General features: G+C 50.9%; 1 protein-coding gene across 1 annotated transcript in view; it reads left to right on the top strand.

Moving 5' to 3' along the window:
• Window positions 1–8,959, top strand: part of RHBDL3 (rhomboid like 3) — a 52,043-nt gene extending 43,084 nt beyond the window's left edge. Inside the window, exons 8-9 of the mRNA XM_036268921.1 lie at window positions 5,028–5,088; window positions 8,320–8,959. Of these exons, the coding sequence (XP_036124814.1) occupies window positions 5,028–5,088; window positions 8,320–8,591 (333 nt within the window). The 3' untranslated portion in view covers window positions 8,592–8,959. The remainder of the gene's footprint in view (window positions 1–5,027; window positions 5,089–8,319) is intronic.
• The last annotated feature ends 5,399 nt before the right edge of the window (window positions 8,960–14,358 follow it).

Raw genomic sequence — 14,358 nt, 5'->3', positions numbered from 1 at the left:
CTCTGGGGAAGAGTGAAATGAAAGGGCCTGCAAAAGGTTTGTATTCCCCAGGGGCCTGCAGGCTCTTCAACACATGCAGCAGCAGCAGTGCTGGCTGTGTGAGATTTTTTCCTTCTTCTCCTGTTGTTTAACTGCATTCATTTTATTAGCGGGAATAATGGGTTGGGAAAATGAGGCAGCTGGTGGAAAGAGGTGACTTTCTAGTTTAACCCCTCAGCTGCTGGGAGTCTGGTCATTTATTGATATTTGCTCAGCTTTGAGGGCAGCTGGGGCAGCCGACAGGGACAGACAGCACAGACAGACAGAACATGACCCTGTCCCAGAAGTGTGGGTAGACAGAGCCCTGTACTGGGAATCCTTTCTTTCTTTCTTTTTTTAACCTCATCCGAGGACACTTTTCCATTTTTTGTTCAGATAGAGTGGGAGGGAAAGAGAGGAAGAGAGAGAAACATCCACGCGAAAGGGACACATCGAGTGGCTGCCACCCACACGACCCAACCAGGGCCGGGGACAAACTACAACCGAAGTACGTGCCCTTAGCGGGAACCGAACCCGGGTCTCTCTGGACCGCAGGCTGATGCTCTAACCGCTGAGCCAAACCGGCCAGGGCTGGGAATCCTTTCAATCTCACTGTGTATGACCTTGAACTGGCCCTCCTGGACCTTCAGTTTCTTTTTTCTTATAATGTGGGACAGAGGGTTGGATCAACTTGGCACACTCCAGTGCCTTCAGGGGCCAGGCAGGTGTTGTAAACGAAGCTGGCCCGGGGAGCACTGTGGCAAAACTGGAGTCCCTGACTCCATCCAAGGCCACTGAGGGTCGGAAATTTTAAAGCCGCTGTGCGGGGCAAACTCACCATCCTTGCCTCAGACCTAGACACTGGGTATCAGACACTTACATGGTGTTCACCAGGTGCCAGGCAGTGTTATTTGTGCTGTAGATGTTAACTCATTTCACCTGCACAACAACCCAGTGAGGTAGGTTATTGAGATGGGCACTATTGTTATGTCAAATTTCCAGATGAGGACACTAGGGGAAAAGGAGTTCTGAGCTGCCTCACCGGTGGTCTTCCCAGACCAAAAATATGGATAATGCTTTCTAAGGCAGATCCCAGGAAGAAGCGAGATGGGACATGGACCTCAGTGGACGGAGAGAGCAGCTAATACTAGACTTATTTGGCTTGATACTATCAGAATTCAGTAAAAGAGACACTGTGTTTAGGTAAGATATCAGAGAGGTATAGAGGAAAAGAGATACTGAAAGTGTTCTGTATCACCTTTGTTTATAATTGTGGAAAATATACATAAGATGTGATATACTGTCTTAACCATTTTTTTTTTTTTTTTTTTTTTTTATCCTCACCTGAGGATATTTTTCCATTTTTTGTACAGATAGAGTGGGAGGGAGAGAGGAAGGGAGAGAGAGAGAGAAACATCGATGTGAAGGGACACATCGAGTGGCTGCCACCCGCACAACCAACCAGGGCCGGGGACAAACTGCAACCGAAGTACGTGCCCTTAGCGGGAACCGAACCCGGGCCTCTCCGGACCGCAGGCCAACGCTCTAACCGCTGAGCCAAACTGGCCAGGGCTTAACCATTTTTTTTTTATTCCTCACCTGAGGATATTTTTCCATTTATCTTCAGACAGAATGAGAGGGAGGGAGAGAGAGAGACAGAGAGAAACATCCATGTGACAGAGGAGCCACATTGACTGGTTGCCTCCTGCACCACCCGACCAGGGCCGGGGACAAACCACAACCGAGTTACATGCCCTTGACCCGAATCGAACCCGAGACTCATAGGTCCGCGGGCCAAACCTCTAACTGCTGAGCCAAACCGGCCATGGCTGTCTTAACCATTTGTAAGTGTTCATTCAGTAGTGCTGAGTACGTTCACATCACCGGGCAGTCATCACCACCATCGATTCACAGAACTCTCTTCATCTTGCAAAACGAAACTCTATACCCATAAAACACTCTCTCCTCATTACTGCTCCTCCCAGCCTGAGGCAGCCATCGTTCTACTTTCTGTTCCTATGGATTTGACTGCTCTAGGCACCTCATATAAGTGGAATCATACAGTATTTGTCCTTTTGTGACTGACTGACTTCACTTAGCATAATCTCTTCAGTGTCTATTGAAGTTTATAGTATGTATCAAAATTCTCTTCCTTTTCAAGGCTGAAGAATATTCCATTTGTATGGATATACCACATTGTGTTTCTCCATTTATCCATTGTTGAACACTTGGCTGTTGTGAATGATACTGCTATGAACATGGGTGTCTCTTTTAAGGAAGCATTAAGACCCCCTGGGTGGATATCACAGAGAGGCAAAGTCTGGTTGCACAATAGCAGGAAGAACTCTTCAGTGGTTAGAGCCCCTTCACAGGGCTGCCTGGGGTGGTGGTGAGCTCCCTGTCACAGGGACTAGAGGGCCATTTTGTTGATGGCAGCAGGTGTCCCCTTTAGGTGAAGATGGTCCATCAGGTGACCCCTAACGTTTCAGCCTGGAGAGGAGCTGAGGGGCTGCCCACCACCCGCTAACTGAGCTAGCTCAGAATGGTTGTCAGAACAATGGAGGGCACCAAATTCTGTGTTGTTCCCGCCCCCTGGTGAGGCTCCTCTGTGGGCAGAACCAGGGGGGGACAGCGTTTTCCTGCCATTTGCCTCTTAGCACAGAACATGTCAGTGAGTGAAGTTTAGACTTCCCCATCTCTGAAGAGGGGCCGAGCACGGCCCATCCTGCCTTTGTGAAGCAGGGCTCGCCCGTCAGTGAGGAATAATGGGGGAAGGGAGGTGATGGGCAAGCAGCCCGATGTCACAGGGTTTCTCCCTGTTTTTGGCAGCTCCCCTGCATCCTGCTTATTCCACGGAAGCTTCCGTAGACCTTACTGTGTGTGCCAGTGTTCAGGGCCTCTGTGAAGTGTAACAAGCGTCACCCAAGTCAAAGGAGTGCGAGACATGCCCTTCAGCGGGGCCTGGGCCGGGCAGCAAAGGCAGAGAGGGCGGGAGGGAGCAGAAGCCCCTGGCTGTACCCAGGCACCTCCTCCCCAGGTCTGATGTGTTCTGGAAGATTCCAGGCTCCTGTGAGTGTGTGTGCGTGCGCGCGCAGCCTGCATCGGTGTAAATGGAGTAGAGCCCTGAATCACGGCAGGAGTGCCCCTCAAAGGAGCCCTGTGGCGACGTATTTTGTAAAGTGGAAAATCCTTTTGTACGGTGAATAATTGTACTCTGTTCGTCTGCTTTGGAGGTTCAGAGTGTTCAGAGATTCTCAGGGGAAAGAGGGATTTGTTTGAAGGCCGTCTGGCCCACCCCCCCTTCTCATGCTCGATTCTAGAGCATCCCCTCCAAGTGATGCGAAACCCCGCTTGAACCCCTCAGTGATGGAAAACTCACCATCCCCCCCAAGATGGATCATTCCTTCTTTGAGCAGCTCTGCTTATTAGTAAGGGAAACTTATCCTGAGCTAAAAAAAAAAAAATCTTTCTCTAAATCTATCAGACTGTCTCTGCCTGCCTTCACTCCATCTGAAGATGATCAGGGACAGGCATCTAGAACTCTTCTTGACTGCCCGCCTTCAGAACTCAGAAACTGCGGTTATAGCCTGCTCCAGCCACTGACCTTTGTTTTTCTTCTGTTTCCATAGAGATGCCTCTTACTAAACACCTGATTGCTTGCACCACAGACCTCACTGTGGGAGCCCACCCATCACCGTCTCCTGAAGCAAGACAGCTGCTTAACTGAACTGAACTTTCCTCAAGACTGAGACTGGTTTAGTGAGATACAGAACAGTCTACCCACCCAACTTCTAGAATGTAAAACTTCCAGGGCAGTTTCAGAGGAGGGACCCATGGGGGTTCAGAATGAGTCACCCCAAGATGTGCCTTAGTGGTTTGCAGATTACTTTGAGCTAAAGGCAACTTTACCTGCAGGTTCAAGAGAAAATTCTTCACCTCCCTTAACCACCTAGAACAGCTTGAATTAGGGGCCTTGCCCATAATGAGAGATCATCATAGTAACCCTCTTTTGACCTACCTAGAGGGCAGGGCCAACTTCTGTTTACTAAGCATCTGTTCCTATCATCCTGCAATGATCCTTTGAAGCCCCCAAGCCACCTCACCTCACGCCAGCTCAGCATGCCTTATACACACATCCTCCCTTTCTCTCTCCGCACCTCGGCACGTGGGGTCTCTGACTCTTATGTATGCTGGGTTCCCATACACGTGTATGTATCAAATTTGGTTACTTTCTCTTGCTTAAAAACCAAATCTCTCTCTGAAGTTTTCATCCACTGAGTCTTCTGCTTGCCGGTTACACTGAATGAGCCCTTGTCTTGTGTTGACTCACTTGATACTTGACAACAGTGAACTTGACCCCTGAGTCTGCTCTTCATTTGTTCCTCATATGCAGGATTTTAAGTTCCTTTTTAAATATATATATATATATATATATATATATATATATATATATATATATATATTTTTTTTTAAATTTTATTTATTGAGAGAGAGAAACATTGATTTGTTGTTCCATTCATTTATGCATTCATTGGTTACTCTTTATATGTGCCCTGACCAGGGATCAAACCCAGATCTTTGGCATATCGGGACGATGCGCTAACCAACCAAACTATTGGGCCACGGCGATTTTGAGTTATTCAGTCATCCTGATGGTTCTGCTTTGACTGCTTGGTTTGCTGTTCTGCATCCCTTCGCAATCCTGTACCCAGCAATTAATGCGACTCACAGATGCTGTCTGTGCGTCTAGAGGAGACAAAGACTTTCATCTCCCCAGATCAAGGTTCTCTTCCTCTGCTAGTGCAGCTCAAGAGCTTTTTGATGGTAATAAACTTACCGTTGCCTAAAATCTCAAAGCCATGCTGATGTGATCTGCGACTGAGCCACAACCCCCTCACGCAGGACTTAACGGAGATGACTCTTTTAAATGTCTAGTTTTCCCAAGGGAGATACTTCTGCAGAGGAGTGGTTTGCTCTGGAACTGATGGAACTCTCTCCTTTTTTCCTAGAACTGGTCAGGCATGAAGTGCCAGTTCAAGCTGCTGCGGATGGCTGTGGCCTTGATCTGTAGTAAGTACTGATGTGACAGGCTGGGGGAAGGGAGCCGTGCACCGGGCCTGGGAGCTTGTGGTCAAGAAAAAAGGGGGGGGGGTGGCAGTAGCCGTGTCAATAATATGCAACAAAGCGGGACGTTATGAGAGAAGTCTGGCCCATTCTGCTACTTCTTAACCTTTCTTAAACTTTTTCTTGACATCCGACATGCAAACAGAAAAGTGCACATAGGACGAGTGTCCAGCTCAATGATGGAGCACCCAGATCAAGAAAAATAACTTCTTGGCCCTGACCAGTTTGGCTCAGAGGTTGAGCATTGGCCTGCGGATCAGACAGTCCCGGGTTCGGTTCCCGCTAGGGGCACGTAACACAAAAAAGAAAGAAAAAAAAAGAAAAGGAAAATAACTTCTTAATAACCTTTTGGGTCATGGAGTCGATCCTTTGAGATCTGTCGGAAGCTGGAGGCCCCTCCCCTGGAAAAATGCATGTGTACGTGCACGTGTTGTAACTAATAAACTGTAACTAAACTATAAACCCCTACGAGCAGGCTGTGGGGGGAGCCCTAGTCAGGAGAAGTCAGTGCTACCTGTAGAGGTCATGTTGAGTGTTCAAGAAGGCACCGTGGAGGTGTGCACCGTGTAGACAGGTATAAGAGTGCATTTCAGGCAAAGGTGCAGCGTGAACAAAGACACAGGTGGGTGAAGGGTCACAGCCTGCAAGTCAGTTTTGAAACCTACCTGTGATAGGAGATAATAGGAGTCAGATCATGAAAAGCTTTTATGCATAACCAATGGACACAGACAATAATATGGGGAAGGCAGGAGGCGGGTGGGAGCAGGGAGGAGGGGTTTAAAAGGGAAAAAGGGGGAACATCTGTAATACTATCAACAGTAAAGATAGAATAAGAATATGAATAAAAATAAAAGTAAGAATAAGAGCCCTGGCTGGTTTGGCTCAACGATTAGAATGTCGGCCTGTGGTCCTGAGAGACCCGGGTTCGGTTCCCGCCAAGGGCATGTACCTCGGTTGCAGTTTGTCCCCGGCCCTTGTTGGCCATGAGGGTGGCAGCCACTCGATGTGTCCCTTACACATCAATATTTCTCTCTCTTCCTCTCTCTCCCTCCCACTCTATCTGAACAAAAAATGGAAAAAAATGCCCTCAGATGAGGATAAAAAAATAATAGGAATAAGAATAATGAAAAGAAAGATGTTCACATGCGAAGAGAAGGATTGGACTTCGTCCTGACACACTGGGAGGCCACTGGGGGGTTTTAAACTCTTGTTTACGGAGAGATTTGAGTTTGGGAGACCACGCAGGCTGCTGTGTGGAATTGAGTGTGTGTGGCGGGGGTGAGGCCAGAGGCCAAGAGGCTCGTTTCGAGATGGAAAGAAGTTTAATAGTCTGAACAGAAGCGAAGGGGGTAGGAGGAGGAGAAGGGAACACAGTCTCTCATTCAGGCCTCAACACAGCTGTGAAAAGGTGTTACCGTTAGGCCTGATCTCCAGGCGCACACTCGAGGCCCTGTAACGTCCCACACTTCAGCCAGGCTGCAGGGGAGCACCTGGACTCTGTGCCTGGGTCAGCCACCTCCTGCGTGGGGGAGAGGGAGACTGGGCCAGAAAAATCCTGGCATGGAGGGGGCCTGTGTGGGCTCCTCTTGATTCATACCCGTGGCTTTCGGGGCTCTCTGGTCTGTTTCCAGCTGGAGGATCGCTACTTCCAGAGAGGAACTTCCAGCCCTAAAATACAGGGTCTCTGAGCCAGGGCAATGAGGGGACATTGGGGTGAGGGTGGGGGTAGTGGGGGAAGCATGGCTTCCCTGTCTGCTCAGACTCTGAGTTTGTCTGTTTGCAAGGAAGGGAAGAGAAGCACGAGTTTTGCTGTTTAGAAAACAAAACAAACTCTTAGCATCATAAAAACTAAAATGCTCCCCTGGCCGGTTTGGCTCAGCGGTTGGAGCGTTGTCCTGTGGACCAGAGAGGCCCGGGTTCAGTTCCCGCTAGGGGCATGTACCAAAAAAAAAACCCTAAAATGCTGTTTTTCAGGGGAGGTAGGCACGTCTTTCAAACCTCCCTTGTGGAACCCAGGGCCTGCTAAGCCAAGGCAGGAAGATGCCCCAGGGCCTGAGGAGTGGGGAAGGACAGTGTCAGTGCCTGGCTGCTCCTATTCCGCCATCTATCGGCCATCTTTGGAATTGCAGGCCCATAGCACCCCTGGAGGGCTGGCACCCCTGGAATGGTTAGGGTGGAGAGAGTCACACTGGTGCATTAAATGGTGACTGAACAAGGACAAAATTCTGCTCACAGGTCTTTTTCTTGATCTGTCATATTTGCCTTGGTTTCCTCATCTGTAAAATGGGGATGAGAGTACCTGCCCTCAGTGAATGTGCTTGGGTGGTAGGTAATGAAATGGCAGTTTCCCAGCACCTGTCTTTCAAGAGAGTACATCCCCTTGAGATTGGCCAATCCAAGAAATTCTTACAAGAAGGATGGAGCGGAGAGTGGGTGGGGGCATTCTAGAATCTGTTAAGAGAGAAATTCCAGCACTGTGTCGGGGCTGTTTATGTCATTCCTTCTTTGCCCTTCTCCCCTCCATCCCTTCCTTCCACCCACAAAGCACTGGTTCTGAGGGTTTCCCAAGGGCCTTGAAATAATCCATGAAAACACTGTATAAACTGTGAAATGCTAGCACATACTGACTGTTATGAACGTTCTGGCAGTGTAACGTGGTACTCAGAGACTGAGACTACACGGATGGGGAGGCTGAGCCTCCAGGACACGTGACAGCAGGGATGTGGGCCTCTGCACGAGCTGTCCCCTCTGCCTGAAATGCTCTTCTTCAGGTCTCGACAGTCCCATCTCAGCTCAAATGTCACCTCTTTAGGGAGCTCTTGCCTGACTCCCCAAACTAAAGAATTCCCCTCCTTACCCCCAGCATTGACTTTAAATCACCTGTTTTTGTTTCCCATGGAATCTGTCTTACTGAAGTGGTCTTATGTATGTGTTTGTGTGCTGGTTGATTGCCAGGTCCCGTAGGCTCTGGGAGAACAGAGGCTTCTCTGTCTTCTTCACGACTGTGTCTCCAGTGCACAGACAAACAGTGCTTGGTCTGCAGTGAATGGACTGATGGGTGGACGGCTGAGTGGGTGGCTGGGTGGGCGGCTGGGTGGATGGATGGAGTGTCGGGCCTCACCCTGGGCCCCTGCCAATGGCCCTTCTGTGACGTCTCTGTGCTTCTTCCCCTTGCAGTGAGCATGGAGTTCGGGCGGGCCGTGTGGCTCCGGTTCCACCCGTCAGCCTATCCCCCGTGCCCTCACCCGAGCTTCGTGGCACACTTGGGTGGCGTGGCTGTGGGCATCACCCTGGGCGTGGTGGTCCTGAGGAACTATGAGCAGAGGCTGCAGGACCAGTCGCTGTGGTGGATTTTTGTGGCCATGTACACCATCTTTGTGCTGTTTGCTGTCTTCTGGAATATTTTTGCCTACACCCTACTGGACTTAAAGCTGCCACCGCCCCCCTAACGGGCTGGAAGACCCAGGGCAGGGAGGGGAGGGAGAAGCAGCATCAGAAAGGAGCATCTGTATTCTTTTGTCCCATCACCAGCTCAGTGAGGCCGGGGAGGAGAGGACAAGAGACGCGGGGCAGACAGTGGAGGCTCTTTTCTGAAAGGCACCTGCTGGAGGAGTTGGATGTGGCTACTGTTGTTTTTCTAGACTCTTCTGAAGACATCGGGCCAGTAAAGACCTGGGGTGGGGTGAGAGTGGTCGTCCCTTTGGTCTGGGCTTGTTCCATGTGTTCAGTGGTCTCCTTCCTTGTCACAGATGGGGCAACAGCCTCATCCTCCACCCTGACAGACCATGAGTGTAAGGAATGCCTGAGGGGGTAGTAGCCAGGCAGGCCCTTGTCCAGCTCAGAGATCATTGCGGCCAGGAAGTGTTCCCTCTACAGCTGGAGCACTGGAAGGGGAAGTCCCGGTGGTGAACATGTGAACTTGGCCTGGGGGAGCCCAAGGTACCTTCCTGGGCCTGTTGGTGGGCACTGGGGTGTGGCCTCTAGTGCCTGGGGTGGGCAGAGGAAGGAGATCTGTAACTCTGCCCTTGCCCTGGGGGTACCCAGCAACAGGAACCCGAGGAGGAGGGAATTCATCCTAAGTCCCACCTTAGGACTTCTCCCTTCCCCGCTCCCAGAATGCTGACGTCTCACACCAGGGCCCCAGTGTCCACGCCCTGCCTGGCTTTTAGAGTCCCGTCCTTCCCTCCCATTGCCTGACCCTACACTGTGCCTTCCCCTCTGGTTCTGGGACAGTGTTCTGATCACGTGCACAGGGTTCGGTGAGTGGAGATGCCCGTGGGGTGGGAAACGGCGAGTCGGAGACCGCAGAGGAGGACTGGGCGGCTGTGGGAGAGTCTGCGTGGGAGGAGGGAAGGGGCTGAGAGGTGGGCGGCCGCGGTCCTGAGGACCCTTGCCTTTAGCGAAGCCTGCCTCTTCTTTTCCGCGGTGGAGGGCAGCCTCCCGCCCTTCCAGGGCCTCGGGAGGCGGGGGTTTCCTTGCCTTTGCCAAGTTCTGCTCTGGCTCCTTGTGGGGTGGCCATCCTGTCTGAAAGGTTCTGGCCTGGCGTCCTCTGGAGGGAAGGAGCTCTGGGCGTTCAGGAGAGGCTGGGCGGGAACACTGAGGCCACGTGTCCTTGTGAGTTCAGGGGACAAGAGATTGCAGCGGAAGGAATTCCAGTGGAGGTGGAAACTGCTTCCAGAGGAGAATCGGGTGCTTGGGTGAGCGTCAGAGGTGAAGGCAACCTGCAGACCTAGCTTCTCCGAGCTGGGAACGAACTGGGAGATTACTGAGTCCATCCCCACCCTCGTTTCTCAAGGGAATGACCTCCTGGCAGGAGCTGGTGCAGCCCCAACAGGAGGGTGGGCAAGATGGCTTTTCACAAAACGTCATTCCCTTGTTCCCTTGGCACGGCTTTTGGAGCTCCCAACCCGAGCCCAGGAGGAGGGAGAGCCCAGGCTGGGTTTATGCAGGAACAAGGGCAGGAGGGGAGGACCTGCCTTCTGCCGGCCACTTGCCCACTTGCGTTAGAGCCGTAGGTGCACCCAGATTCAAAGTCAGCCGGGCCAGTGTGGCTTCCTGTCCCCAGTGATCACACATAAATGGGCAGGGGCTTTTTACCCAGGACACCACACTCAGCCCTAGGCTATGCCAAGCCCTTCCCTGTCTTTGCCCACTGCTAACTAGACTGTCCCGGTCCCCACCTATGGCTCATAAGGTCATGCTGCCCTTGACCAGCTGTGAGGACTGCCACCCCACGAGGCTTGGGCCCAGGTCTTCGGCTGAGCTGCGCTGCCCTGAGGCATCTTGTCTGTGCCCTCCCGGCCAGTCCCTGCCCTCCTGAGAAAGGTGTAGCTGGAAGAGTCAGCTCCTCGGAAAAGGAGACACTGAGCTGGAATGGGGGGGGGGTGTGTGCTACGACCTGGGGAAGGATGGGGAAGGGAGCCTTGGCCATGGGCTGCAGCTGCTGCTGAACCTGTGTAGTGCTGTCCCTTCCCGGAGGAGCAGAGGCAGAGGTAGCCCTGCTGGGAAGCCGGCTCTCCTCCAGACCCTCTCCTGGAACCTGGGGCTCTGGGTTGTCTAGTGAGGGAGCAGAGTCACCCCTACCCCTGCCTTTGTCTGGCGTGGCCTGGAGAGGTGCCTTCCTCTCTCGGGGGCGGGGGTGTGTGTGTGTGTGAAAAAGACTGAACTGGAAGATTCTGGAAATCCCTCCAAGCAGCATCCAGTTCCCTCAGGGCTTAGGATGGAAGCATGCTTGGGAGGACTGCCTGAGGTGGAAATCCCACCTGCCATCCTGTTAAGTCTGTTCCCGGAGGACAGCGCATCCCCCAGCCCAGCTGAGTGGCAGCTGCTCTCTGTCAGCTGAATGTCCAAAAGCAACTCTAAAGTTCTATGGTTTGCTTAACAGCCATCTCCGCCGTCCTCTCCCAGCCATCGCTTCCTAGCAGGGCCATCCAGTGGTGACAGCCTCACTTCCCACGACCCAGGTCTCTAACCCAGGGCCAGAGACTGTTGTCTCCTAAGGTTTATTTTTGGTGTAGGGCTTCCTCCTCAGCAGGTTCCCTTGTTTCCTGGCTCCCAGCACCCTGCCAGCGTCCCCACCATCCCACTTCCTCACCCACTGCCGGCCGCCTGGCCAGTGCCCCGAAAAGCTGAGGGTGGTGTGACCCTTCAGGCTGTGGAGCAAGGTCGGCTTTTCATCCACACCGCACAGAAATGGAAATCGGGGGACTCCCCAAACAGCAGCCACAGACTCGCTGGCTCGTTAAACGGAAGAGGAATCACAGAAACCGGGGGAAGGAAAACAAACCTTCAAAGGAGAAATTTCACTTTAATGACACCATTCATCATTCGTTTTTTAATTAGGAAAAGCTCCCTAATGAGGCGCTTTTGCCAGCTAATAGGACTCTCAATTTCCATGAGAACGGTTCTTGCCCGGAGGGTTAGGAGAGTCCCTGCTCACCAAGCCCAGATCTTTCCCCCGTGTCCAATTTCATTTGCAAATGATGCAGGTTCCCGGGGCGGGCGGGCGGGACTTCCTGGCATCGGTCTCCTGGCGCCCAGGGCTGGCTGGAAAGCACCAGTACTCCTCTGCCTTAAAAACAGTGCCCAACACTGGACTCTGACTTCTCCCCCCAAGGACTTGAGTAAGTGGAAAACAAACAAACAAAAAACATAAGCTGCAATGTTTGTTTCTAAATATTTTTGTATTGTGTACATTCTGTATATTTTTGTTGTAACATATTATTTGAGCACAGATTCCATTAAAGATTTTTTTTTTAAGCCATCGGTTATTCAGAAAGTGACCTGAAGGGCCTAGCCTGTTTCATCTCGGTCCGGGTCAGGGTGTGGGGGGAGAGGGACTGCAGTGGTGGTGGTGGGGTCTGTGATTTGTATGATACACATGGGGGTTACTTCTTGGTGCTGGTGTTTCTGGCTTGGTGGTTCTTAACCTTTCTCGAATTACTGAACTCTTTTGAGTGGTTGATGAAAGGTATGATTTCTCTTCCCATAAAAAGGCACAGTTTTGTGTACAACTGGGGGTGGGGCTGTGAATAAGGAAACTGATCCACGGCTTCAGGTCAAGAACCTCTGGGCCAGCTGTCTGGTGGGTGCCCCGCCTTCCCTTCTATACCCCGAGGAGAGATTAATATTTTGACTACTGTTATTGGAGGAATCTTCTTTGACATGTCTTAGGCACTTCCTTCATACCCTAGCAGCCTAGTCTTTAGGTCTTTCTGGGGACTGTCAACACCCTGACCTTGAGGAAGGGATAGGAATGTTCTCAGGGCAAAGGGTATGGCCGGTTCACAAAAAGGGAAAGGAAGAGCCTAAATGTCAAGGTGAAGTCTGTGCGTTGTAAGTTTCACGATCAAGTGGGCTGGGAATGGATGCGTTTCCCCAGTTTTCTAAGCCAGTGTAGTGTTGCCATTCATAACTTAAGTTTCATTTGAGGATTAAACGACCCTGTTCAATTCAGCGTGGGAGTTGTTTCCCGTAATGTTCTTTCCCATCAGTTTCCTGTGTATCATTGTAAAATATTTCTGAATGCTGCTGAAGTCATCCCGGAACAAACTTCAGAGCACAGTTCAGGCTGAAGGTGAAAGAACCCACTTCTGCTTGGAGTGTGAACGACCCTGTAAGGAAGGTCGGGACCCTGTGTGAGCACGGTGTCCTTCCCGTGGGTCAGTTCTGGGCCCTACACGGGGGCATTTAAAGCTCCCTGGACAGACAAAAGCTGTTTAGTTAGCTTTGTCTTTGGCCTCCTATCCCTTCCCTCTTCACTTTCCTGGTTCCTCCCTTCCACCTGATTCTCACTCTTCCAATAACCTGATGTTTACTGATAATAGGAACAGAGTTTATTGAGTACCATATGAGGTGCTAGGCACTGGATGAAACATTTTCAATATATTATTCTTTTTTCTCCCGGCCGGTGTGTCTCAGTGGTTGACCATCTACCCATGCACCAAGAGGTCACCGGTATGATTTCCAGTCAGGGCACATGCCCAGTTGTAGGCTCAGTCCCCAGTAGGGGGCACAGAGGAGGCAGCCAGTTGATGTTCTCTCTCACATTGATGTTTTTTTTTTTAATCCTCACCCACGGACATTTTTCCATTTTTGTTCAGACAGAGTGGGAGGGAGAGAAAGGAAGTGAGAGAGAGACATCGACGTGAAAGGGACACATTGAGTGGCTGCCTCCTGCATAACCCCAAGCAGGGCTAGGGACAAACTGCAACCGAGGTACATGCCCTTAGCAGTAACCGAACCCGGGACTCTCTGGACCAACAGGCCGATGCTCTAATCGCTGAACCAAACCGCCCAGGATGATGTTTCTGTCTCTCTTTTTCCCTTCCTCTCTAAAAATCAATGAAAATGCCCTGGCCGGTTTGGCTCAGCGGTTGGAGCGTTGGCCTGCGGTCCGGAGAGACCCGGGTTCGGTTCCCGCTAAGGGCGCGTATCTCGGTTGCAGTTTGTCCCCGGCCCTGGTCGGTTGTGCGGGTGGCAGCCACTCGATGTGTTCCTTTCACATCGATGTTTCTCTCTCTCTCTCTGTTCCTCTCTCTCCCTCCCACTCTACCTGAACAAAAAATGGAAAAATGTCCTCGAGTGAGGATAAAAAAAAAAAAAAAAAAATCAATGAAAATATTATTAAAAATAAATAAAATATATTATTCTTTTTTTATTGCATATCTAGTTGATGTAAAGTGGATATAAATGTCCCCGTATTTACACAAGGGAGACTTAGGGAAATTAGTAACTTCCTGATTGCATATGGCATGGCTGGATTCATACCCAAAACTGTCTGCTTCCCAAATTCATGCTCTCAGCCCTGCAGTGTTTGTGTGGGACTTCAAGGATACTAAATCTGTAGAAGTGTCGGGGTGTTTGTTTAAAGTCCAGTCTCACTGTTTTAGGCCCATCCAGTAACAGCAGTGAACCCTGGAACATTCACTCCGTGTTTGCTTAACAGAATCTCCACTTTGCCCTCTTAGTAGTTTATAAGCAAATCCACAGCTATCAATTCATGACTGCTTCTTATCACTCCCAGTTTCCAGACTCTAGCATTTGTGCCGACTCAGAGAGATGTAAAGTCTGTGAGTCATGTCTAGGAAGCTGAGCAGTTCTAGGACTGGAGCGTCCTCCTAGACCTCCAAGTGGAAAGCCTTCACCGATGCCAGCCGGGCTCCCATTACTGAGAAGACTCATGGCTAGGAAGGAGTAGTCCTAGGAACGGAATCT

The sequence above is a fragment of the Molossus molossus genome, unplaced genomic scaffold (genome assembly GCF_014108415.1).
Source record: "Molossus molossus isolate mMolMol1 unplaced genomic scaffold, mMolMol1.p scaffold_m16_p_19, whole genome shotgun sequence".
NCBI lineage: Eukaryota > Metazoa > Chordata > Mammalia > Chiroptera > Molossidae > Molossus > Molossus molossus.
This window is presented reverse-complemented; position numbering and strand designations above follow the sequence as displayed.